This window comes from Ostrea edulis, chromosome 3, assembly GCF_947568905.1.
Source record: "Ostrea edulis chromosome 3, xbOstEdul1.1, whole genome shotgun sequence".
NCBI lineage: Eukaryota > Metazoa > Mollusca > Bivalvia > Ostreida > Ostreidae > Ostrea > Ostrea edulis.
In genome coordinates, this window is record NC_079166.1 from 76,313,864 (window position 1) to 76,341,542 (window position 27,679).

A 27,679-nucleotide genomic window follows, 5' to 3' on the forward strand; every position below is an offset into this window, starting at 1 on the left:
GTTGTTTTTGTTTGGTATTTAACATTAAAGAGAGATTACTTGAGTATGGTCTCTGGTTGTACCTACTTCCGTTCAGATTTATAGCAACGTTACAGTAGGTAAGAGACTTCGCTTTGTATACACGGATGTTTCGAGTGATGCTTGTGTCAACATAATGTTTTACGGCTGTTATTTCTTTGCATAGAAAAACCGGTATCAAACTGCAGGTACCTTTCTTAATAGCAGTTTAGAGAGAAAACGTTTGCTTTGTTTTTTAGCAATGTTGTATAATTTTTCACAAAGAAGTAGGTTTTGTAGGGCATCTGCTCTCACAGTTATCTTAACGAATCTGATTTAGAGAAACAGCAATTCTGGAAGAACTCTGCCACGTTTGATTATTTTTCATTCAGTGGTTCTCATGTGGAATTTAGTTAGCGGACAAAAGACGCCAAATGGTGACAACAATTAATTTGATATTATTGGTCAGATGAGGAGTATTCCGAATGTCCATTTTTGTTAGTTTAGTAATTATTCTACAACGCTCAAAATTAACTAGTATTTTTATTACACATTAGATTCTGACATGTAATCAAAGTTTAGTCCAAGTCTCTGCGGCTGCAACAGCTTATAGAGTCATTTATTCTGTAACCATCATGTTGCCTGATGGGTTGTTCTCTGGCATGTCCATTTGGTGCATTCGGTAAATATATTTTTTTGGAGGCGATCTCTGTCTAAATGTCCCTGTGAAGTAGAGAAAACGTTATCATAACCACCAGACCATATCATGATAGCTTCCATGCTTATAAATTCATCCTAAAGAGTAAATTGACACAGGATCGACACCTACATTGTATATAGTGTATCATCCCCCCCCCCTCTCGGTAATCTGACTATGGCCCCTTAACCATTTTACTAGGAAATCAATATATTTCTATATCCTAATATGAAGTAATTCCTTATAGACTTTAACATTTGGTGTTCTGAATTTGAAGTAAAGTACTAGACCAGAAAATGCAAAGTAACAACATATTCTGTGCAACATCATGTAGCGATTGTTGGACCGTTCTTGGCACACTGATTTTGGCTGCGGATAACTCCGTTTGCCTGATCGGGATGTGGGGCTTACGGCGGGTGTAGCCGATTGACGGGGGATCACGGATGCTTACTCCTCCTAGGCACCTGATCCCACCTCTGGTGTGTCTAGGGTCCGTGTTTGCCCAACTCTCTATTTTGTATTGCTTATAGCCGTTATGAGATTGGTCACTGTTCGTTATCTTCACCTTTCATCAAGAAAGCATAAGCGTTACCTAAGTATTTGACAATTAAACGTCATGCATAAGTATTCGACATTTACATAATCCGTTAATTTTCTACATAGTCATAAATAAGTTGCTTATACACACCTTAGAATAATACATTCTATCTTCTTCAAGTCTATGCATCTACTATGCATACAGTTGACATACTATCTGGGTCTAGCCTTGATTGCCACGTCTTTGGTTCCGGAAGAACAGCATCTTTATTTAGTTTTGGTGAATACGTTCCTGAATAAATATACATATACGAGTACAATGCATGTACATTGAAGAAAAATATCTAAAGCTTATACATTTTTTTTTACATGGGAAAGAGTAGAGGTGAATTCGCAAATCGAAAACGGTATCAATCTTTTTTTCCCTAACACGACAAATATTTTTCAAATACCTTCGTTACAAATAAAAAAAAAATTAATTTCAATAAATCTTAAGTCATGCATTAATGGTTATTGCAGATCCAGAATCGTACATACTAATCTAAATTACGTCACGTAATACAAACTCATTCACGTGCGTAATACTACTGTATCGATCAGCGGGGTGTGTATTAACCAAATTTTCCTCTAAATCTTAACCAATCAATTAAATCATAACTTATCCCCTAAAGCATTACCTGACCCGTTTGGATAGAAATTTTGGCAAAATACAAACACCAATATCAAAAATGTAGAATATTTTCATTTTAATTTGCACAAATTGTCCCTCGAGTGGTCAACTTATTTCGACTGGTTAGTTGATTGAGCCGATATTGACCCTGACAATCGAGAATCGTGAGAAATATTCAAAATTCAACCCCCTTTTCCTCTCGGAAAATCATCTCATGTCGTCTTGCCGCTTTAGATATGGGTAATTGTGGTTATTTCGTATACTTTAATAATTTCTACAGCTGACTACATTCCCCGATTATCATCAACAGTGGTTAAATTATCATAAACAAGAAAAACTCAGACCTACCTACCTGTCGAAGCGGCGTGTTGTTCTCTTTTAACTCATAACCGGAAACACTCCAAACGAATTTTCTTGCATAACCGATACATTATGATTTAGGACATGGGTAGCCGTGGATATATAAAAGTATTATGGTGAGCGTGTATGTATACGTGTAATATTTAAATCTATTCATGAAATAAATCTAAAGTATATGCAGTCTTACAATCAAATTAGTATTTAAATGTTGTAACTGCGACACAGTACATTTGTGCATGGATGGATATGTAAATGTTATAGGGGCATCGTGCCGACATTTTTTAACACCGGTGTTTTACTTTTATCAGACCTCCAAAATTAAAGTGCATTCCTATTCATTCCTTCTCCTCTCAGAACATTGAATGATAAAGCTAGTACCCAATGCATGTCAAAATGATTCAGTTACATACCACTCATAAGAAAAAGGTTCGCAATCTAATTAGATCGAACAGGTCTCTTTAAATAAATACAAAATTGTCCCTCTGTGTACAGGACAACCCCCCCCCCTCCCCCATCATCCTGCCTATGTGTACATAAATACCCAGACCATAATCAAGGAAACCATATACATACAGGGTTAATTATGTATCTGTATTCATCATTTTAGATATTATGTTTAACAGTTTTCTTGATAATTATGGACAGAATCTGATGTCTGCATGTTTTAAAAGGACAATCGGTAATAGATCAAAATATGCCCTGAAGATTCTAAGGCTTTTCTGTCACCAGATATCCCAAATAAACAAATTACATTGGGGTTATTTTAGAACTTTTTGTTCATACGTATGAAAAATGTGAGGTGTGGCAGCTAGATTACAGTTCGAATTTACCCAGTGTTTGTTATTCACCTGTAATGTTCGTATAGATTGTTTCTTCTATAAATGTACAACAAATGGAAGCCCTCATAAAGAGTACCCCCCCCCCCCCGGTAACTGAAATTCCTGGATCCGCCCCTGGTCTCTTCGATAAATATACAACAAATGAAAGATTTGTTATGCAGCTGATATTTATTTTGTAAAAAGATTTTTTTTTCAAGTCAAGAATAGCTCACGAAGGGTACCCAGTTTGATTGCTTTGACCTGTTCACAACTGAAATTTTCTGGTAATTCAAAATTTTAAAAAGACCCTTGAACAATGCAATTTTAATAGAATTGTACCCCCACTCCCCTCTAGATATATACATGTATTATTGTACCCCCACTCCCCTCTAGATATATACATGTATTATGAATTACACATTCAGAAATCGAACAATAATTTGTACATTAATTTCTAACATTTGTCAATTAGTGAAACAATTTATATTATCAATTTATGGTACCTCTATATTTATAAAAGAGATCATTCATTGAGTCAATGACTGAGAGTAAGCGAGAGAGAAAGAGGGGGTGGGTGGGTGTAGACTGTGTGTCAGCTTTAGGAATACAACCATTTATTATACAATCACTTTGACCACAGAAATTCGACAGACAGCCCTGAGACATGTCTGGTGTATATCAAAACTATACACAATACCCTCTCTTGGTCTTGATGTCTTGGTCAGGTATAAGTACATGTAACAATGACCATAGATGAGTTCCACCCATGTCCATTGATCCGTGAAGAAACCCTACATTGCTACAAAAAAATTCGGAGGGGGGGTGCTTTAAAGACCTACGCCATAAAGGTTTGCGAGAGCATACATGTAATTCGGTGTTTTTTATATGCTTACATATATACATAATATCGGTGTTTTCGGGGGAGGGGGGGGGGTACATGATCCTGAGTTTCACCTGATTTAAAATACAAGTATTGCACCCTTTCATTCTTTTTAGATACGTATGTAGCGGTCGATCAGCTGGGTTCGAACCCCAGTGGAGAGATAGCTCAATTGGAAGACCACCTGACTAAAGATTCACGGGACCAGGGTTCAAATCTCGGTCTGGTCTGTTGCGTTTTCTCCCTTCTTGTTACATATGGTGCCGTAGAACTGACCACAGGTGCTTGGGTTCAGGACACACACACACCCCTCCGAATAAGCTACATGAGTTGATTTAATTATTTTTTGGGGTTGAAAAATTAATATTTCTAATTAATACATATCAACAACGTCGTGCATATCCCTAAAGTCCAAAATAATTCAAAATAAGCCCTTTAAGAAAAATACCCTCACTGGTTTTTTAATATAACAGAACAAGGTTTGTTCTGTTATTCGGAGGGGAGGGGAGGGGGGGGGGGGGGGTCCTGAACCCAAGCACCTGTGGGACTGACAGGTGAAAATGCCTGCCAGGGGATAAAGATCCTGGGCTGATGTCTTTAAGTGAGAAGGCATTTAAGGAGGGAGGAATGTAGATGATAAACCTTTTATTGTTGATGATAAACTTTTTATTTTGCAAAATGCTAAAAGTAAAGTAAATTTTATTTAAAGTTCCGTTGGACAAACACCACCAAATGTTTTCCCATAGACTTCCATACAAATTCCAATCACTGTCAATTATTTATTAAGCCAATTTTCAAAAAATCAATCACCATTCAGCAAAGTTCATCATCTCCCCTTCAAAATTCCACCAAAAAATATATGGCTTGCCGTTGCGTTTTTCCTTCAAATTTTGGCCTGTTTACAACTAGTGTAGATCCGCACTGAATGAAATTGTCCATCCAAATATCACCTCTCCACTCAGATCTTCCCTTATAACTTCTGTATCTTTCTACATATTCTGTTATGTCACCTGTCATTTTTATCACTTATATTTCACTATTAAATTCCATCACAAAGATTTTCTGTTAATGACCAATCAGATCTCCTGTCAACTTTTCTTTTTTTCCCGTTCCGTCTTCCGTTTCGTTTCTAGTCTCGCTTTCCCCAGACTCTCGCCCTCGAGACTTTGCACGTGCAAAGTCTCGAGGGCGAGAGTCTGGGGAAAGCGAGACTATTTCGTTTCCTTTTCGCATTTTAGCAACACTCGTTCTATATTTATCCATTGGATTTACCTAATCTAAAAATAAATCAAGCTATTATATACGGAAGGTACACCTGCATGTATGGTGTGGACGTAGTAAAGATCTTGTGGATATTATGTAAGTACTATATTTTAAGGCTTGACTGAAAGACAACACAAAGCTCATGTTAGTTCACCTTTTCACAATTTTCTTTTTCTGTACTTTTTGGGATCGGGATCGGAATCCTCAACAAAACCGAAAGAATCTCAATAAGAAGAACATTGTCATTGTGGTCCAGATTTAATCTATTTCTAGGACCTATGTCACAGAATATTGCGTAATGTGTAAGTAACAAAGTACTACAAGGAATATTTAAATTACCAATCCCCGATTTGGAACGAGGAAGTAAATAATTTCTGAATCGAAAGAAAACAATACTATATCTGTATATGTCTGAATTGAATGTCGCGAATCACATGAACAAGTGTTTACAAAAAACAATTTATTGCAAATTTATCGTTTTGTTAGAAACCGTGTTTTCAGCTTAATTACAAGGGAATCTTTAAGATCTATTCCAAACTATTTAATCATAAATTCCGATCTATCACTATCAGTTTATCGATACTCCAAATTAATATTTAAACAGACTGATAAAGGCTTACGCTTATATGACCCCTGACAAGTGCGTGGGAGAGTCAGTCATCTAGTATGATAAGTCAGTGCTTTAAAAAGACAATTTTTGAAATTCTTTTATGTCTTCCTGGAAAGATGGTATCAGCTGGTAAGTAGTTAGTTTTAAGTGTGTAAAAATTATTTGCTAATGAAAAGTATCTGGTTGGGTGTAAATGTAGTTCGGGACATATGTCCCGGGCCATATGTCCCGCGATGTCCGATACTGATATTAGCCGATTTATCGTTATATGATAGTTTTTCAGTCTATGCGAAAGTTTTTTGGACCACACAGGACATTCGGTCCTGTGTAATCAATGAACACACCAGACCGAACCAAATTTTGTCAGACCGAAAAACCTAATGTAAAAAAGTGAAACACGTGAAAATGCAAAACCAAGGGAATCTTATTTATTATACTAGTAATACTATACCAGGGATCCCTCCCGTATAATACTCTAGACAGTCCATGCGGTTTTAATCACATTCATTTACGTATTTGGATTTGTGTGCTATTTTTTACATATAACAAACATTTAAATGACTCCGCATCAAAATAGTAAAGCTCAAAACCGGACACTGAGACATCGGACATTCCGGTCCGGTGTAAAAAATGATGCGTCGGACCTGAGGCACTGCACATCGGTCAGGTCCGACGGTCCGATGTCTTTCGCATAGACTGGTTTTTCTTTAAATATCTTACTGAATATGTTTTAATTAAGGCGATAACCAAGAGTCTTCATTGTAAATTTGGCGTATCAAAAATTTTCCAATTATTTAATAAATGGTTGTTATTTATTCTTTAGGGTGTAAAAGTAGTCCCAAAAATTTTACAAAGAAAATGCATTTCCAGTTTTTGTTTTCGCCTTGTTTATGTATAAAACGCCTATAATCTTTAAGTATTGTGCTCTGTTGATAATCCTAAGACACCCTTATTTCTGGTTATTTCACTGATTAATATAGGAAACGCCTTTTTGTCCCCCTTTTCCCTCAGGATATCACAGTTAATTGAGATATTAATAAATGTTCATAAAAGAACTGGACTGAGACGAAAACATTAAATCCGCATGCAGGTGAGGGCTAGCATTTATGATCAATATTTATAACATTGATATATCACTTCGTTACATCACTTTGTTACAAACTCAAAATAATCTAATAGCAATGTTAATGTATTTCATAGAAGTTAAATGTAATGTAATTCATATATAATATCATGGAAGGATCAATAAAAGTGATATTGCATAGGAGTTATTAGCAGTAAGTTAATTAAGCATGTAAAGTATGTCTAATTATTTCGTTCAGTTCTTGCTACATGGAGCCCTCTAACGAGCTATAATCTTAGGACTTATCATTTGATATATATTTTGAATTTTAAATATGTATGAACCCTTTGCAGCTAACTGTGTACACAATTTTGCAATGGAATTTTGAATTGTGCCATTGTATTAGTTGTTGGTTTATGAGCAGCCTACATCCAATAAAATAACTTGAAAGTCAGCAAGCACATTGCTCACACATTTTAATTTTCAATATTAGTGGGGAAAACTTTGACATCCAATCCAATAACGTTAAAGAATTTGACCATTCAATTTCAATGCTCATTATTTATACTTACATGTATTATGAATCATAATATTTTATATATCAGTTATAATTAAATTTCCTTACTAAACATGCAGCTTTTTCCAGTTTCATTTTTAGACTGGTCTTGTTGAGTCAACCATCAAAACAATGTCCCATAAAAAGAAGGACGAGCATTCATATAACATGTTGAATGTTTAGTAAATTCTTTTGCTATGATATCAAACAATATCTAAGCAAAACCAACAGCAAAATAAAACACTTTAAAAACTTCATTTTAATTATTAACAAGGCGAAAACAAAAATCGGAAATGTGTTTTCTTCATAAAATCTTTGGGACTACTTTTACACCCTAAAGAATAAATAAAAGCCATTTTAATATTAAATAATTAGGCAATTTCCATCACAAAATTCACAATGAAGATTCTTGGTGATCGTCTGGAAAAACATTTAGTAAGATATTTGAAGAAAAACCAACATATAACGATAAATCGGCAAATATCAAAATCGGACATCGTGGGACATATGGCCTAAACTACTCGCTGTGTAATATGAAGTTTACAGTTTGGTATATATGGGTCATGAAGATCTTTTGCGTATACTAACGTTGATGTTGCTGTTTTGTTATACAACAGGTTTTGTCATCACTTATTGTTATCACTCAAACTGAGTCTGAAGGACATTGTTTTAAAATGATAGCACAGTCCATTTATCAAATGAATATGTGATAACATGTCAATGCTCTGAGATAGATTGTTAGTGGTAGGGTGGAATATTTATAGGTTGACAAAGTATATGCTTAATAGACAGTAGAAACATTAGGATTTATCAGTTTTATGTTTTACAGAAATTCTTGGATTTCAAAGTTTGAGTTATGGATTCTAGCAATAAAGATATAATTCCTATCTCTCCTACTGAAAGATTCAAACCCCTTCAAGAAAGCCTACCAAAGAGACTGAAAACCTTCAAAACTTACCCGAAAGAAGCTGTTAAAGAAAAAGAGGACCTCGCTGACAATGGTTTCTATTACACTGGTGATGGTAAAACTGACACAGTTCAGTGTACATTTTGTGGGATTATAATCGATAATTGGCAAACAGAAGATGATATTCAAACAGAGCATCGAAAATTTTCCCCGTCATGTCCAAGAGTTCTCGATCTTGACCGCAGAAACTTTGGTGCGAATCTTAACGCGGGTACCTCACGTCTGGATCTGATAAGGAACACACAAAACTCTACATTGGATGGGAAAGTCCCGCAGATGAAAGACTATAGTCTGAGGTTGAAGTCTTTCAACGACTGGAAGTACAGTAAAAAAGAAAAGCCCTCGCCTGAGACTTTAGCCAGGGCTGGATTGTTCTATATTGGTGAGAGAATTTTGGGATTGCCTGTCTATTTCTTACCCTCTAACAGGCATTTTTTGCGGTTGTAAACGTTTTGTGGATAGGAAAAATATGCAAAAATTACAATCACAAAATATATATGCATGCATATAGATCTATGCATATATATACTAGTTATTTAGTACAACTGCAGAAATTGGAAATGCAGAATATAATTTACTACCATATATGGATCAAATTTCAAAAATTTCCAACCGCAGAAAATACCCCTTATACAGTATTTTACACTCATATTGTGACAGCACCAACTTTTAAGTAAAATGCCACAAACCCTTTTACTTATGCATGGTGCACAAGACTTAAAAATATTTCTTTGTCATTCCAATGTATTCTGTGACAGGACATCTTACAGTATTATATATAGCTCGTTTTAGTGTCTAAATCAATCTGCGACTCTCGCATTCAATGCCAGATGATTTACAAAAGAGCAGTCTTGGGTTTGTTGTGATCGAACCAAGGACCTCACTGTTACTGCGCACACCTCCTAACCACTAGATTATCGTGATTTAGTAGAGGGTGAGAATGAGGATACCCATATGATGAACATTAATGATATTAATTAATTTTTCCCCATGTCACTTGAATACTGACTGGTCCCTACAACTTTATGAATAGTATACAGTTATTGACTGGGCTCAAGGACAACAGCTGTTTTGTTTGACCCAAGGACAGATATGTTGCCCGAAGCTGTAGGCTGTAAATAATAGACTACGAGTGTAACCCTTCAGCTGTGTGAACAGAATTGAAAACTGACTGGTCCCTACAACTGTGTGACTTTAGTTTGCATTGATATTTCTCAGACAACATTTTAAGTGTTATCCAATTCCCTCATTCACCATTTTCATTCCCCTTCCCCTTGAATCCACCATATTAAATTGTGGGCACAAGTTTTTTTCACTGTAACAGACTGTTTCATTTGGGTGTTTGAAATTTTTTGTTTTAAAAATTTGATGATGTAGGACCTGTTGGAGGTTTAAGTTTTATCTTGTCATGGATACAAGACATCAAGTTAAGTATGAATTTTGTGTATGGCAGTCAAACAGGCTCTATCGCCGATGGCCAATTATGAATTAGTTCAGTTGGTAGAGCACCTGGCTAGAAAGTCAGGAGGGGGCTGGGTTTGAACCCCAGACTGATCTGTTGCATTTTCTCCTTTCCTGTTACATTTTGTGCTGTTTTCCACTCCTGGTGAAAATCCTTCCAGGTGCAAAAAGAATCTGGGTTGTGTCTTTGAGGGCAAATACATTTAAGGAGGGAGGAATGTGGTGGTCAGACGGAGTGGATCGCTGGTGGCCAGTTTGCTCATTTGGTAGAGCACCTTACTAGAGATTCAGGGGGCTCCGATTGAAACCCTAATCTGGTCTGTTGCATTTTCTTCTTGTTACATTTGAATTAGATGTGACGTTGATTTATTCGTTTTAGGTAAAGAAGACAATACCCAGTGTTGGTTCTGCGGGAATTTGTTAATGGAGTGGGAAGCTGGCGACATTCCAAAAGAGGAGCATGACAGCATATTTCCCGATTGCAGTCTGGCTGCACAATGAAGTATCACATGCGTAAAACAATGATTGAATATTCCTCAAATATAAACAAGAGAACATAATGTTAAAAACTAATCAATGATTTGAGGTTTTTTGTTTGTTATTTTTGTTTTTGCTGTTATTGCTGCTGGGTTTTTTTCTTTTTAAATCGCATTCATATACATGTATGTTATTCAGCACATGTTGAATTCTTAAACCTTTGCACTGGGGATTTGACTATTTCTTAACTTAATAAGCACTGAAATATAATGCAATATCCATACAAATTAGTGAATATTCAGTAAAATTAAGGTTTAAGGAAATGCCAAATATTGGTAATAGTTTTCCATCCCATAATATACCCACAAAAGGTTTGGTCCCAATTCTATAGAATCATGTTAAACATAGTCATCAATTTTTCATGTTACTAATTAGTATATTTTTTTACTCCGGAGATGGTCCATGTTTTGTTATATTTACCCAGTGGTTGAATATAGTGACGAGTGTATCACATATTTAACCTCATTTATTGAAAGTAGAACAATCTTCATGTGATGCCTTAGGTTTTCGCAAAAATCATTATCAAATTAAATTTTGTGGATGGTAGATATCACTTGATAAAAAATTTTTAAAAATTGTTTATAACTATTGATATTAAAAAGAATTATATTTTCCATAGCTAAATGTAAAATGGTGTCAAGGGCAATAACTCCTATGCTGGTATTTGTACATGCACATTGATTTCCTTAATATCCACAATTACTTTATACATGTTTTTATAAATTAGCAGTTTTTCTAAACTGTTGACATTAGAAATAGATCATTTTAACAAGTTATTTTCATTATTCTGTGTTACAAAAATGTGTGATTTTTTGATGTTGACCTATACTTCTGTTTTTCTATGCCTGACATCTTAAAACAGACGGCAATTTAACATACACATTTTCTTTTGCTATTAATGAAATTAGACTATATTCAGTGAAAATTCGAAAATAAGATCAGCTTTACCACTTTCAGTCATTAATATTGAAAAGTCACATATGAGGGTAGAGTTACCTTAAGAGCCATTCTCTGTAAGCATCAAAATTTTTATTATAGGGGTATAGGTACCCTCACTCAATTTGCTGAAATTTGGCATATAGTGATTATTTTATACCCTCTCATAGAATTTGGTATCAAAATTCGTAATCGAGGTACCATTGCCATGGTAAGAAGAACACATTGAAAACAGTTCCCAAGATGCTTAAAAATGCTTTATTTTGGCCTGTTTTTGATTAAACATAAACAAATTAATTTTACTGATGTACAAATTTCTCTATTGCTTGCTTAAAGATTAGGTTCAGCATAATAAATTCTTAATAAAACATCAATAAATCAATATTGGATTAACTATTGTTCCTGAAGTTGAAAAATCAATGTTTTAGCATTTTGACTATTTTTGAAAAAAATAAATTTTAAGCCATTTTATGACATTATTTACAGGAAAATACAACAACATACATCAATGAAAGTTATATTTGATTTAATTCATCCCATTATGTGTAAGATATGGGGGGGGGGGGGGGGGGGGGGGGGGAACGACCAATGTCTTATTTTGCTAAATAAAATTATATACATGTAGCTTGAAAATTTGGTAATATGAAAAATCTCATAATATGAATATATGAGTCAAATTTTAATAATTTATCAATATAATATCCTTGATCTATTGAATTTGGCATAAACAATGATAAATATCATGAATTCTCATGTTATGAAATATTTCAGTTGCCATAGTAACCATATTTCAGTATTTCATACAAGGTTTTAATAAGTAAACTAGTATGCTAATTTGTATCAGAAAGCATTACAGGTCTACTTATTACCATGTGATAGTGTAAACTCATTGTCATATTATATTTGAACATATAAATTGATGTAAAAGTCTGCTTAAATTAGCAATATAAATGATTAATTCCTTTGTTACCATAGCAACCATAATAAGATACATGTATATGATTCCTTTAAGTTTTGAAGAAAAATGCTGACTATAAAACTGATTTGTGTCAGGAAGCAGAAACGTGTGTGCCTATTGTTAAGTCAAAGTGTTCTGTCATAATCTTAAGAATTGTTATAAAGTACAAATTTCATTTATCCATGGATTAGTCATAAGTTGGTGTAGCAAACATTCAAAAAATCTTCAAGTCAAAAGGCATTGGTAAAAGATTATTACATTTAAAATGAAAGTCAAATTTTTTGAATGTGTTTGAATTACTTTGTAGAATAGAATTTATACTTTTCACAAGATAAAATTACACATTTATCTCTAGGTATTTCCTGTAATAAGCATTATATGACTCTGTTTAATCATTTGAATTTAATTATTACAAAGGGGAAAATATGAAGAAAAATGTGTTACTATGGAAACGATAGGGCCAGCAACCATAATCATTGAAAACAATTTAATGTACTGTCAGTTTTGACCAGAGATAGCTAGTCCAAAAGTCCTGTTATGAAAATGTTGGTAATCTGACTGTTTTGTCTCCATGGAAACATTAAATAGGAACTGTAGCAGCTACATGTAACTGTGGTATATTAATGATTGGGTATGCATTCTTTTCCCAACATTTTCTTGACACTGATTTTTATCAGCTACTCACATACATATGTACTAACAATTTCTAAATTGTTTTGTGTGTCAACTAAAGCTGCAAGGTACCAGGAAGATGATGCAAAAAATGAAAGATTGGGTGATGCACTGCAAAATTCTGTGAGCTATAAAACACTTTTGAACATTGTTGCACAGTTCATTCATGCTGGTCTTGCACAATACATGCATTGTTGCACAGTTCTAGTTTGCTGTCTTTCACCATGCAGGGATTGTTGCATTCAAGATTTCAAAATTTACAATCTTTCTTCAAACAGTGGACACTCGTTGGGAGGGACACAGTATCAAATATATTTATGGTATAGTTGATATCAATCAATAAAATTTATTCAAAGTACTGTCCCAAAGATATTAATGATTGACACAGTTCTTAGCTTTGTAGTTCTGATGACGTGAGTTTATGTTTACAGAATTCACAGTTTATATTTAAGCATTCTCATTCAGTGTATGATAGCATTTTGTGACAGCATGACCCCAGAACAAGGATATATACAACTGTACATAAAGATCACAACAGAAGCTCTAAATCATATGTCGGAATACTCAAAAAAATCTCATGAATTACAATTAGGACACGATATGTCAATATAATATGCAAGCCTCCTCATGTAGTGTAGATTTAGGTGTGTATAGGACCTCGATGGGGCTACAAAAATGTTTTTATTTTACAGAAGAGATAATTGTATTATACGGGAAACTCTTCCTATGTCTTCTCATGAACTGTGCAGTTGGTCAACACGATATACAAGTACATGTATCCAGATGTAGTGCAGATTCATGTTTGTCATACCATGACCTCAAAGTTCAAGGGTCATTCTAAAAGTTCAACATTTTACATACAAATACATGTATACAGGAAGATTCATTTAGAAGCTTCTTATTGAAAATATAAGAATCCAATTCACATATATGTTGATCATGTCAAGTATTTCATTTTTTTTTTCGGGGGGGGGGGGGGTGATTCTCAGCGGATATTTATATCAGAACTCAAAAACCCATCTGTACATTGTTCACATTCATGAGGAAGTGGCTATCTTTACAGCTGATGAAGATATTGTAGGGAAGGAAAAAACATCAAACTGGATTTAATAAATCTGTGCAAATACAATGTACAAATCTTTAAAATAATCTTTTTCTTTAATTTATTGCTTTTGAGATTTAGAAAGAAAGACTAGAAACTTTTACTGAAAATGAACTCATTATGTAAGAATTCGTGTACTCTGGTACAGATGATAAAGAAGATCAAGTGTAATGGTAGAAGAGACGGCTTTGGAAATTTGCAGTAGCTAAAAGGATGCAAACTTGTTTCCTTGTTTATTGTTTTGATTTTTAGATAAAAGACGTATATATATATATATATATCTATATCTAATTACGATAAATAAATCACACAGGATATATCGAAATTCTTCTGAAATCACTGAGCTTGGAGAAACGAATGTTTATGTTGACAGATAAACAAGAAACAGAAGAATAATTCATGTTCATGATTTTCGATTTTTGTTTACCCCTGTATAGTTTATAGAACATCGTTTCATATCTATGCAGTATAAGACATAACATGTACACATATATTTAGACACAAATATCTCGGATATGCATTGTACGCGTGCATTTTTATCTGCGATATATCTTGACCTTCTGATTTGAGATAAATATGTGTGTGTTTTATAAAGATTTAAGTTTTAAGATGGGTTCCTACTGGTTGACTTTTGTTGATGGTAATAATTCAATATTATGATGACCCGATGAAAAATATAAATTGTCGATGTAGTTTCCATTACACGAATTTTGAAGTATAAGTCCGCGAATGTATTTGTTTAAAAGATTAACCAGGTTTTCTGATGGGGGGGGGGGGGGGGGGGTCCCATTTCCGGATATCTGAGACCTTGTTTAATTACGCAGATAGCAGAATGTACGTTATAAATACTTTTTATCCAGTTTTTTGTTTGTTATCAGCCACTTAATTGATTTTGTGTTGTTTTGAAAATATTTCTTATCACTTGACTTTATTAATATTTTTTTTCTTCATTTTACATATTGTATTTCTATATAGATGATAATAAATATGTCAGAATCATTCAAAAGAATTCACGTTATATGTATCTTGCATTCTTATCATTTCTGTGCATCCGTGCCTCATATCAGATTTACAACACTCCGTATCCATAGCTAGGCGACTCTTGGGTTTTAAAGTGCGTTTCACATTTAAGGATGTACTCTACATCGTCATAATGACTGACTTCCTTTTAAAACATGGATGAAAATATAAATATCAGCAATATTTGTCTTTTCATTTAAAAATTCATCACCTAGCAAAGTCGCTCAGTAGGTTAGCGCGTCGACTGCTGAACTGTAGATCGCGAGTCCAGCAGGGGTTTTAATTATTATTTTCACATTGCTTTCCAGTAAAACTGCATTTTTTTACTAAATAAAGTAAATTTGAAAGTTTTCCATTTCAAAATAGTGTTGTACATATCCTCCACTTTTCATTCATATAGAATTTCTCTGGTGTAGCATACCCCCTTAATTTAAAATTGCATTCAAGTGCAGAAAGAAACCCCCCCCCAACCCCCCCCCCCCCCCCCCCCCCCCCCCCCAGAAAATATGCCACCGTTCTGGGACATACTATTTTGGGAGTGGAATGGTTGCCCCCACACAGTTGAATACTATTACATGTATACGAAACATGATTATATTCTTTATTCCAAATTTGGGCCCCTTCAGACATTACAAATAACATATATGATAAGTACACATACACATGAGTACATACACATTGCGTTTAAAATACAATTTACAGTATAGCATTTCATCATAACACTGTTTTGGCAAGTGTGTAGTACTTTATGTCTTTGATTTGATAATGATAACTGAAGTAGTACTACTACATGTATATGTTGGTCATACTGTTTTAGGGAGGGAAATTTAATGATGATAGGTAAATAAAAAACCCACCCCAACATAACCGTATCACTACGTGTACATTATATACAGGTATATAGGCAAGCAGTTCTCTCTCTCTCTAGAGAGAGAGATAAAATGACTAGCTTAGATATTCGAGCTGTCTAGCGCGCTGGTCACACTTGACTCCACAGGTCTTGACTTCACCCCGGGTAGGGGCGGAGTGAATGGGTATCCAAAACTTAGTGATATATATATTAGCGCCGTGCAGCTATTTCACTACGCGGGTTTTCATCGCGCAGCATGCACTGTTTGTGTATTTATGTCAAATGAAGCTCACACTGGATTGCCGCCAATTATCTTAATGCAAATGCATAAATATTTCTAGGATCTTTTTTAAAAAAAACAGAGTGTGTCTGTCATTTTATTGCCGATATTCCATTACATGCTTCAAACATGTCGGTGCGTAGATTCACTGGCGCTAAAGTCGTTATTTTTGGAGGACCTGGTGTCGGGAAAACTGGTAAGTTTGTTTGTTTGTTTATATTTCATAACACATGGAACTTTCATGCCTATGGGATGCTTACTCAAGTTTTAATCAACCACATCTTACGAAATGCCTAGATATTGATTGTTGATCATAGAGTTCATCTACAGAATATATTCATTCTTCTTTGAATATGTCCGAATTTACAAACATTCTTTTGAATAAACTTTTTTTTTTTTAATAAGTGGGAATGAGCTTCCTCTTCGGTGTGCCTTATCCCTCGGTGTTACTTGAAGTTTTCCAAGGAGGAGATCAAAGTCGACATGCTACGTACATTAGTTTCAGAAGCATAAATTGCACAAACATGTTTTATTTTCCACAGTCGGTTCAACAGTCTTTCACTTTGAAACTTTTGAATACATGGCGTACTAAAATTCCAGTCGTACAACGGGAAGTGATTTCCTCATATTTCATCTTTTTAAATTTGCATTCTCCATTGAACATATAGATAATGATTAATATATCTTAATTATCCTAGTTGCGAGGGGATGCGGTAATTTGCACATTTTTTTTTCGTTTGTGTACGTTGGTTTGGTTTTGTGTACTCTCTTTTAACCTATACCCCTTGGACGTGAACATCATTAAAACATTGAACATAGATCGGTTAGGTATCCACGTTACAGATGAAAGGCCATTCCATTAGAAAAGGAAATTAAGGCGAGGAAATCGAAAAAAAAAACAACCTTCATTCTCAAGCTATATTTTACTCCTATTTGTTGATCGTTTGTCATTCTAATGCTAGATTTTTATTTTCTATTTATTTATTTTATTTTTATTTTTTTGTTGTTGATTTTTTATTATTATTATTTTTTACTTTGTTACACCCGAGAAATAATTCCGTCCTCATGAAAAACATTAAAAAAATCATTCACTGGAAACAAAACTGTTTATGGATTTGGACGCGAAGTCCCGAGTCACTGTCATACAGAAGCTTTTTTATCTTTGAAAACAGAATTAGAATTGTTAATTCTTTTTAAATGAAGTATTGACCCATTCTGTACGAAAATTACAGCGCCTTTTCTCTTCATTTCGCAGACTGCTCAAAAGAAGGAATATATATCTATCCATCTATCTATATCTATCTATATAGTGCTTTATATATTAATTAATTGATTTTCACATGTATCGTTTAGATCCTAGGGTAAACGTAAGGTTGGGTGTTATAATTGTTTGTTTGTGCTTTATATTAAATATTCTATACAATTGCATCGAGAGATCCACTCTCCTTATAAAATATCTTAAACACTGAATGACACAGCGACTGTGTGGGATTGCATCAGTGTGTATAAGTAGCGCTTTAGGAGCATAACAAAGGTTCCTTTTTAGGGAAGTCGTTGTGGCCGAGTGGACTTACGCACTGGTTTGACAATCTTGCTAGGCGGTGGGTGCCGTACGTCGCTGGTTCGACCTCAGGATGGGGCGAAAATTTTCAGTACCTAGTTGTGATTATTTACTGCTTTATATATATGTACATGCGAAAAGGCCAACATTTACTTATGTAACGTAAACTTCTTTTCCCAAAAGAAAGGTTGACTGTTACTTCTTTATACATAACATGAGCAAGACAAGTCTAACTTAATTTACCCCCGCTGTTGTTCCATCACCCCTCTACCAACAGCTGTTCCGATAAATAAATTTTCATGAATGACTAAAATACAATAAATTTCCTAGCCCATCGGATCGGATTTATCTTGCAGAAATAATTTGTTTATTTCCAAATCTCCCTATAAACTTTTAAAATCCCATCGACTAAGCAAGCTCCAGGCAGCAGATTCTACAGATCTGTCAGACGATTATCTGCAGGAAATTGGACGGCAGAATCAATCAATCAGAATTTAAACACCATCGTCCGCGTCTGTAGGTGTTATTTATGCTAGTTTTAATTGCTTGCCTCTCGAGTGTTCCAAACAATATTCTCCATAGTCTAGAGCTCCCCGTCCAATTGTATTTATCATATAACATAATCTTACGCTTGAGCACTCGAAAATAACGAAAGCTAAACCCTGTACCACACATGAGGTGTTTCTTCGCGCTGAGAATGTTTACAGCGTATGTCTCCAAGATGGAGGACTCAGAAACAATTGTTTACGGGTTGTCTGTCTGTTTGTATGTGCCCGCTTCAACTTGTGAATTGAAAGCTGAAGGTCAAAACATTTAAAACATTAGAAGGTCATTCATCAAGGTCAATGGTTAAAGTTACTCATAATCGCTGTGATGAGGGACGTATTGTTTTGTGATTTATGGGAATAAACGAGGCATAAATATTCGTTATATTGCGTACACTGTTGAATGAATTGATTCAGTAGTGTTTCTTTTTAAGTTGCCGTAGTTTAGATAATAGGTGTTTTCCACAGTGAAGTTTTCTAAAAGCCAACTGACACTTTTAATGTGTCTGGGTAAAAATCGTTTTCCATGCGGTACCACACTACTGAATCTTGATATGATATTACGCCATCTGTCGACTTAATGGCGGCGGAAGATGGATTGTTGTATATATCCTCCCCAGAGTCGCGATATCCCACAGGAGGGGATCATATTGTTCTATATTGAATCCTTCTGAAATATCTCTAGTAAACAAATCCAGAGATAAGTTGAATTCCGGGTTTTAAACTACATGTAGTATTGCGTTAAAAGAAGTTTCAATGCAGGTCAATTTTCTTTGTGTGAATTATTCCTTTTTATCACCTTTTCCACAAAATAACACACTTCATATTTGAGGTTATTCAAAATCAATTATTTGTATCCCGAGTGATGAAAAATATTGTAAAATTGCTCGCTCTCTTTCTCTCTCTCTCTCTCTCTCTCTCTCTCTCTCTCTCTCTCTCTCTCTCTCTCTCTCCAGTTATAAGTAATGAAAATTGTCATGATGTTTAGCTCACCTGAGCTGAAAGCTCAAGTTAGCTTGTCTGATTACCCATCGTCGTCCATCCGTCTGTCTGTAATATTTCCCAGAACCACTGGGCCAATTTCAACCAAACTTGACACAAATCATCCTTGGGTAAAAGGAATTCAAATTTGTTCAAATGAAGGACCATATCTCCTTTAAAGGGGAGATAATCACAAAAATGCAAAATAGGGTGGGTCATTCAAAAATCTTCTCAAGAATCACTGGACCAGAAAAGCTGAAATTTACATGAAAGCTTCTTCACATAGTGGAAATTCAAGTTTGTAAAAATCATGACCCCCCGGGGGTAAGGTGTGGCTACAATGGGGGGGGGGGTCATTCTTTTTACATGCGATTAAATAAGGAAATATTTTAAAGTCTTCTTCTCAAGAACCACCGGGCCATAAGAATTAAGATTTACCTGAAAGCTTTCTGGTATCAAGTGGGTTCACGTTTGTTCAGATCATGGCCTCTAGAGGTAGGGTGGAGCTACAATAGGGGATCAAAGTTTTATATGCCGATGTATCGAAAAATCGTCTTCTCCAGAACTAATCAATCAATTTCAACCAAACTTGTTACAAATCATCCTTGGGTATAGGGGATGCACGTTTGTTCAAATGAAAGGCCATTCTCAGTTTAAAGGGGAGGTAATCACAAAAATGCAAAAAAAATGGGGTGGGACCATTTAAGAATTTTCTTCTCAATAACAACTGAACCAGAAAAGCTGAAATTTACATGAAAGCTTCTTGACATAGTGGAAATTCGCGTTTATTAAAGTCATGACCCCCAGGGGTAGGGTTGGGCCTCAAAAGGGGATCAAAGTTTTACATGCGAATATATTGGAAAATCTTCTTCTAAAGAACCAGTGGGCTATTAGAGTTGAAATTTACATGACAAACTCATGGTGTAAAATAAAGTCAAGTTTGTTTAGATGATGGTCCCCGGCGTTAGGATGGGTAAATCTGATTTTTAGATAGAAATATGGAGGGGAAATCTTTAAAAATCTTCTTCTCAAGAACCACCGAGCCAGAAAAGTTTATATTTACATGAAAGCTTCCTGATGTAGTGCAGTGCAAGTTTAGGTGGGGCCACAATAGGGGATCAAAGTTTTATAAATGCATAAGGCAAATCTTTAAAAGATTTCTCAAGAACCACTGGGCGAGAAAAATTTACATTTACATGAAAACTTTCTGGCATAGTGCGGATTCAAGTTTATAAAAACTACCCCCCCCCCCCCGGGAGTAAGTTGGGGCCACAATAGGAATAAAAGTTTTACATGCGAATATGTAAGGAAAATCTTCAAATATGGACCAAGGTGACTCAGGTGAGCGATGTGGCCCATGGGCCTCTTGTTTTATTTTGTTTTGTTTTTTTATGATGGATTATTCATCAATATTTCCGTTCACTTTGCTTTTCCATTAACATTCTTACTTAAATGAAACTTAAGGTTTTACAAATGTAGATATCTCATCAAGTTTTGAACTAGGCTAATCAGTGAGTATGAATACACTGAACTTAATTTATTTGTTGGCTAATCACTGAGTATGAATACACTGAACCTAATTTATTTGTTGGCTAATCACTGAGTATGAATACACTGAGGCTAGTCTATTTGTAGGCTAATCACTGAGTATGAATACACTGAGCCAAGTCTATTTGTAGGCTAATCACTCCATATGAAAATGGAATGAATGTATATGTAATGATTAAAATGTAAATACATGTATAGGAAAAGTCTTTCAGTTTTGTAATCATAATGATTAAATCGTAGATACATGTACATATATAAGAAACGTCTTTTTTATTTTTTGAAAATATACGAGATATGTCTGTACTGCACCTTGAACCTGTTTACACAGCTTGTATATATGTAGCTCTCCATTCAATATACCGAGATATTTCATTTTACCCGGTACATAATCTGAAAGACATTTCTAAAAAAAAAAAAAAAAAAAAAAAAAAAAAAGTGCATAGTTTGGCTGAATTATTCAACGCCTTATCCCATGTACACGAGAAGACTAACTCTCGTGATATTGAGTTTACAATGATATTACGTCACCCCATTCTCTCCAGAAAAGTGCATGCATGGTTGTCCACGCCTCTAACAACAATACGGTTCAATGTGATACTCATACATGTAATACACAGTGTGAATGACGTCATCGTTGAATGAGATATGATCTACGATAAAAGACGCCATTTACATGTTAACATGACCGTTACGTATTATGTAACGTTAATAGCGTGTGCGGGAAATTAACGCAAAGAGACTTCCGTGAAAGTCTACGAAAATTGCGTTTTATTTCTGACGCCATTAGAAAGCATAGTTACTATATTAGTTAGAAGATGAACCTACAAGTACGCTTGTAGATGAGAATTTGATATTTTTTAAATTGAAAAAATACGAAAGATTAAACTGTAGTTATGAATTTTGTTATAAGTGAGAATACTGCTGTACCTAATCCATTTATTTCATAATTTTCTGTAGATAATTATATGATCATTATTTTTATACGTATTATGGTATGGCGTCGTCCGTCTGTCTGTCCGTCTGTCTGTCCGGACCGTTTAGGCAGGATACAGACTGAACCATAAACCTAGGACTTTACAACTTGGTACATTTGATCACCATGATGAGAGGAAGATGCCTATTGTTTTTCAAGGTCAAAGGTCAAGGTCGTAGTATCACTTATTAGGAAAACCTTGTGGGCAGGATACAAACCGAACCGTAAGGTCCAGGATATTATAACTTGGTATATTTGATCACCATGATGAGAGGAAGATGCCTATTGTTTTTCAAGGTCAAAGGTCAAGGTCGTAGTATCACTTATTAGGAAAACCTTGTGGGCAGGATACAAACCGAACCGTAAGGTCCAGGATATTATAACTTGGTATATATGATCATCATGATGAGAGGAAGATGCCTATTGTTTTTCAAGGTCAAGGTCGTAGTATCACTTATTTGGAAAACCTTGTGGGCAGGATACAAACCGAACCGTAAGCTCCTGGATATTATAACTTGGTATATTTGATCACCATGATAATGAATTAGCTCACAGAGGACAGTGCTAACTTCATTAAAATATGAATGCCACTAAAATATGTTTTCCTTGAGCAAAATCTACGGGCGTATTATGCCACGTTGGCGTTGCTCTTGTTAAAAATATTTTTTATTCATTCTTGCTATGCTGACAATTGTTCAAAATAAAACATACATGTAGTTCATATTTCTTTTATGGTGATAATTGTATGAATGTTTCTTTTATATTTTTATTATAATAACAAACTAATGTCTTTTGCAGCCTTTGTGGTGCGGTATATGACCAAGAGGTATATTGGTGATTACGACAGAAATAAAGGTAAGGCAGGCAGTAAAGCCGAGGGGTGTTCTCGTATTTCACAACGTCACTGTACTATACACCGAATATTACCCTATTTCACAACGTCACTGTACTATACTATACACCGATTATTACCCTATTTCAAGACGTCATTGTAATATGATATACACCGATTATTACCCTATTTCACAGCGTCACTGTAATATGATATACACCTAATATTACCTTATTTCACAACGTCACTGTGCTATACTATACACCGATTATTACCCTATTTCAAGACGTCACTGTAATATGATATACACCGAATATTACCCTATTTCACAACGTCACTGTACTATACTATACACCGATTATTACCCTATTTCAAGACGTCACTGTAATATGATATACACCGATTATTACCCTATTTCACAACGTCACTATAGTATGATTTACACCGATGAATTCAAAACCAGTATCACTATAGTAATAGTACATGTAGTAGTAATAGTAGTAGTAGAAGCAATAGTAGTATATGTAGTAGTAGTAGTGGTAGTAGTAGTAATAATAATAGTAGTAGTAGTAGTAATATTAGTATTGTAGTAGTAGTAGTAGTAGTAATGATAATATGATTAAGTAGTAGTAGTTGTGGTGGGAGTACTTCGTGGTATTCATTCACTTGATGGATACAGTTAATTCATCTATCGAATCACACATCGATACTACAGTTTTGAAATGCCGTGAAAATTGGTGGATAAATGATACACAAAACGCCATTCAGCAGCTCAACATACCAATCGTACTTCTCGTCAGAATCTCGCTTGAAACGATGTGACATTGTTTTTATTGGAGTTCTTATTCACCAAACGTTATAAATATCTCAGTTTCAAATAAATTCCTGGCTATCAACGAATCCTGTCAAAATTATTTCGTACCAATTTTATTTCACGTTAAGATACAGGGCATGTGTTAACTATCGTAAAGATAAGAGCAAAAACATTGTTAAGTCTGCTGGTGTGTTTGAAGATGAGAATACAGCAACATATTTACAAATATTATGTTTCTGCGAATAGAATCAAAGAAATAACTGCGATAAGCATCAAATCTCCGACCACCAGGAAATCTAATTTTAACAACGATAGGATCATTGTCAAGAAACCTAAAGACAAGGCTCATAACATGATGCAATATGAAATTTGATTTGAAATATGCAAATTTATGTACACTATTCAGAACATGCTTCGCATCAAACTTGCACGTGCAGATGCATGTATTAATGGTTCACACTTGTGATTTTGTCACGTGATAAGGTATTCTAACTCTTAAGGTGCCCACTTCGCGATCGTGAATCCCCAATCCTGACGCCAAACGTAAGACGCGTACGTATATAAAATGACTATTCCTTCGCCGTTAGTCAGAAATTGGAATTCAAAGTCGCATATACTTTAGATACGACCTTAGAAATGAAGGTCACAGTAAGCGTTGGCAATCACTGCTACGACCATTTCAGTAATCGCCACAGAGATGTCTACATTTGTGGCACTTTTCGTAACGTTATGGCGTCTCGAAATACTTTTCCAATCGACCTACAAAATGTACTTAGTCACTGGTACTAGAGGTAATCAGTCTGGCACGTTCTCTTACAGGTACATGTAAATGTACTTAGTCACTGGTACTAGAGGTAATCAGTCTGGCACGTTCTCTTACAGGTAAATGTACTTAGTCAGTGGTACTAGAGGTAATCAGTCTGGCACGTTCTCTTACAGGTAAATGTACTTAGTCACTGGTACTAGAGGTAATCAGTCTGGCACGTTCTCTTACAGGTATTAGTCAAGTGCTGTATGTTTTACAGGGGAAGTAAAATCTCTGCCTTAAACATTCTTGTACCATATGTATTCAGAGCAATGACAAGCAGTACTTATCGCAAATCAATATTATCAATAATTTTGTAGCAGGGATTTTTATCGTCAGTGGTTTGTTTCAGGTTAGTCTAATTTGTGTATATTTTTTGTATTTAACCCATTTTCTACATCCAGGTATTCAATCCAATCTTTATCACTAATCTCTCTTTGATTTTTCCCGCTAAAATCACGAACGTCTAATATATTTGACATTTCAATTCATCACACAGATTATATAGAAGATAGACAAGATCGTACCTAATCATGTCTGTCAGTCGTGATATGACGCGTCTATATGTTTATCTACATAGAAAACTGATTGTATACATAAGCTTGTTCTATTTTTATCAGAGATGATGTACAATCACAAAATACCATCTCCTCGTGATGACGTCACACTTGAGATTGTAGATACTGCAGCCAGTGTAAGTAAATCCTTTCTCAGCGCATGTGTGTTAATACCGGCATACAAGATCGACGGAGCACATTTACATCTTCATAGGCGATAAACGTCCGCTATTAATAGAGATAAAACATTTAACTGTGCAATACACGGCACCAATTAACACGTCCACTTGATCGAAGTGAACACGCCAATACGTACCCTAAAAATAACTTTTCCAGTTGACTCGTCCTTTTTATTTGTTATTTTTTATTTCATTCTATTTAAAAAAAAAAATTCAGTTATTTTTCCGTTTCATTTATGTAGTACAGTCCACTCATGCAATATTGAATAGCTATAAGTGATATTAAAATATCCACACAAGAACCTACGAATAGATAAATATTATAATACTCTTTGTTTATAGATCACGAAATTCACAAAATAATTTGATAAACAACGACATGCACATATGCAGAACATATACTTGATACCAACAAATCATGTTTTCTGTATTTTACTGAAAAATACCGAGTCACATGCCTATATATAATGATTATATTGGGTACAGCACAATTCAGATAAAACACATATCATTTCTCATGCAGTCATCTGCACACTGTCCACGTTTCATTTCAAAACCAAATATTGAAAATTAATCATATACGTGGCCCTTTTTTAAATTAAGAAATCGTCTTCTGCATGATTTAACTTGGAATAACTAAGACTTATTCATTTACAGGAGAGCTTGGAAAACAAAGAAAATCACATCAGATGGGGAGAGGGATTCGTTTTCATTTATTCTATAACAGACAAAGCGAGTTTTGAGTATGCCTGCACGCTCAAAGACATGTTGGTGAAATCCAGAGGTTCAGAAGTACCGGCTGTATTAGTCGCCAACAAATGTGACTTGTTGTCCGTGAAGCAGGTGGACGATTCGGAAGGGGTGTCCCTAGCGGAACAACTGAACTGTCCAAAGTTTGATGTTTCTGTCGCGGAGGGATATACCGGTGTCTCAGAGGCCATGGAAGAACTTGTCATCCAACTGAAACGTGAATTTGTCAAGAATTGTTCACAAGCCGCGGTGTCTGCGAATGATAAAACAAAATCAAAACTGTTCACGTTCAAAAAAGGATTCAAGAAAAGAATTAGCAGGAGCCATAGCGACACGGTGTGATGATAGAATTACATGTAACAGGAAGTACGTCACAGCAACACGTTGTGATGGGAGATTTCGGGTGAAAATATTCTTTAATGAATATCATTACTCACTGTCACGGTGTAACACTGTTTAGTAGGACAAAACCAAGGTAATAGGATATAAGCGACATCTTATTACTGGTGCATACAATCTCAAGATTCTATATTAAATTTTGTAGATTCTTAATGTTACTAGTGACGTATTCAAGACAAATCCACGAATGTATATAGCATTACATGTACATGTATATATCATGGTGTTTTCTTTCTTTCTTTCTTTTGGTACAATGTCGGATTAAGAACATTTATGATATTTCATTATTGATCACAGTTACTTTGAATACGATTAATTACAACATTCTAAAAATCAAGCTATTGTTTACATGCATCTTTTACGTAACTCATTTCCTTGACAATGGGGTACATTTTTTAGTTCCCCTTACAGCGGAAGTTGGGATCGATGCGGTCCTAAGCTTGACATAAAATAGCCATTCTCTCACCAGAGGGCGCGATACGGCAGCTTCACATACACCTCTGTCATCACTTGGAATCACATGACAATATAATCACATGATGTAAACAGTCATTCTCGTTTCCTTTCTCTTTAAAAGTTTAATTTTAGCAGCAGGTGATACATCAGGCTTTTTTATAGCCCACTGACACTTTAATGAGTACATGTTTACCATTTAGTTCTTTGTCTTTTATTTAGAAGTTTTATTGTATTTTTACAACCTTTCTTACTTTTAATTCCATGTTTACATTAAATCTCCTTCACGTGATTACCCTACATTCATGTATGCATATTACGAAGAAGTTCCAAATTTAGGATCAGAAAACAGCGATTTTAATTAATAAACAATTTACAGTAAACAGCAATTTAATTGCACCAAAGCATTTCATAATGTGACTAAATATTTCTTACAAAACATAATTGTTGAAAATTAGAGACTTTTACAAGATTTCTGTAAATTGACCGTTGACAGAGGTGTAGTGCGAGTAGCGCACGGAACTCCGGGTAGAGAATGATAAAATAGCATTAATGAACAGAGTATATTGAAGCTTACCGTACAAAACCTTTTATCATGCCGAGTTTTAGCAGGTTGTAAAATATCTATGATGAAAACAAGATTATGTGGAGAAAGCGTTTTTTGGTGTAAACCGTTTCAAAACACCCTACAACTGCTCATATCCTTACTTTTATTTGAATCTCAGTTTTGCGACAAGTCGTAATATAAGGAACAGAGAATGCAAATATAAACATATCAATTCTAAAGTTTGGTCTACTTATGAATAGCTGTTTTTCCCAAATACTTCTCGATTACACTAGTACATGAGGAAACTTTTTTCTGTGTTTTAAGGAATAGAAACATGATCAACCAAAAGGATCCGCCCATCTCTTATTTATCTATATCACATAAAACTACAAACACGCGCCTTCGTGATTAACCTATATGTCTACTTATTGACTACATGTCGGTGATTTTATTCTGAGTATTGCTACAATTCTTCTTTTACCTGTCAGATTGTTACCAGGA

At 34.9% G+C, this 27,679-nt stretch overlaps 2 protein-coding genes and 1 long non-coding RNA gene across 5 annotated transcripts; 2 read left to right on the forward strand and 1 right to left on the reverse strand.

The window, feature by feature from the left end:
- Positions 1-527: 527 nt before the first annotated feature.
- LOC125683391 (uncharacterized) lies at positions 528-2,352 on the reverse strand. Its single transcript, XR_008801260.1, has 3 exons — positions 2,254-2,352; positions 1,383-1,523; positions 528-720 (listed from the first exon to the last, which is right to left on the reverse strand). It is a non-coding gene; the product is annotated as an uncharacterized LOC125683391 (long non-coding RNA).
- A 2,830-nt stretch (positions 2,353-5,182) lies between these two features.
- LOC125674023 (baculoviral IAP repeat-containing protein 7-A-like) lies at positions 5,183-15,083 on the forward strand. 3 transcript variants are annotated; one of them, XM_048911001.2, is made up of 4 exons: positions 5,211-5,318; positions 5,443-5,524; positions 8,281-8,800; positions 10,259-15,083. In XM_048911001.2, exons 3-4 carry the CDS (start codon positions 8,308-8,310, stop codon positions 10,378-10,380), a joined length of 615 nt encoding a protein of 204 aa, XP_048766958.2. In that variant the 5' UTR covers positions 5,211-5,318; positions 5,443-5,524; positions 8,281-8,307; the 3' UTR covers positions 10,381-15,083. The 3 variants fall into 3 exon arrangements, with proteins under 3 accessions (XP_048766957.2, XP_048766958.2, XP_048766959.2); XM_048911000.2 differs by lacking the exon at positions 5,443-5,524 and having other exon boundaries at positions 5,183-5,318; XM_048911002.2 differs by lacking the exons at positions 5,211-5,318; positions 5,443-5,524 and adding an exon at positions 5,560-5,961.
- Positions 15,084-16,056: 973 nt separating this feature from the next.
- Positions 16,057-26,397, forward strand: LOC125674021 (ras-related and estrogen-regulated growth inhibitor-like). The gene is made up of 4 exons (XM_048910994.2): positions 16,057-16,430; positions 22,641-22,697; positions 24,914-24,987; positions 25,687-26,397. Exons 1-4 carry the CDS (start codon positions 16,364-16,366, stop codon positions 26,119-26,121), a joined length of 633 nt encoding a protein of 210 aa, XP_048766951.1. The 5' UTR covers positions 16,057-16,363; the 3' UTR covers positions 26,122-26,397.
- Positions 26,398-27,679: the final 1,282 nt, after the last annotated feature.

What these genes read in the sequence shown, in the direction of transcription:
- LOC125674021 (XM_048910994.2), top strand. Translation starts at nt 16,364, where the DNA reads ATGTCGGTGCGTAGATTCACTGGCGCTAAAGTCGTTATTTTTGGAGGA. An exon ending in ACCTGGTGTCGGGAAAACTG is followed by an intron (nt 16,431 to 22,640) that starts GTAAGTTTGTTT and finishes TGTCTTTTGCAG; the next exon opens with CCTTTGTGGTGCGGTATATG. An exon ending in TGATTACGACAGAAATAAAG is followed by an intron (nt 22,698 to 24,913) that starts GTAAGGCAGGCA and finishes TATTTTTATCAG; the next exon opens with AGATGATGTACAATCACAAA.
- LOC125674023 (XM_048911000.2), top strand. Translation starts at nt 8,308, where the DNA reads ATGGATTCTAGCAATAAAGATATAATTCCTATCTCTCCTACTGAAAGA. An exon ending in GGCTGGATTGTTCTATATTG is followed by an intron (nt 8,801 to 10,258) that starts GTGAGAGAATTT and finishes TATTCGTTTTAG; the next exon opens with GTAAAGAAGACAATACCCAG.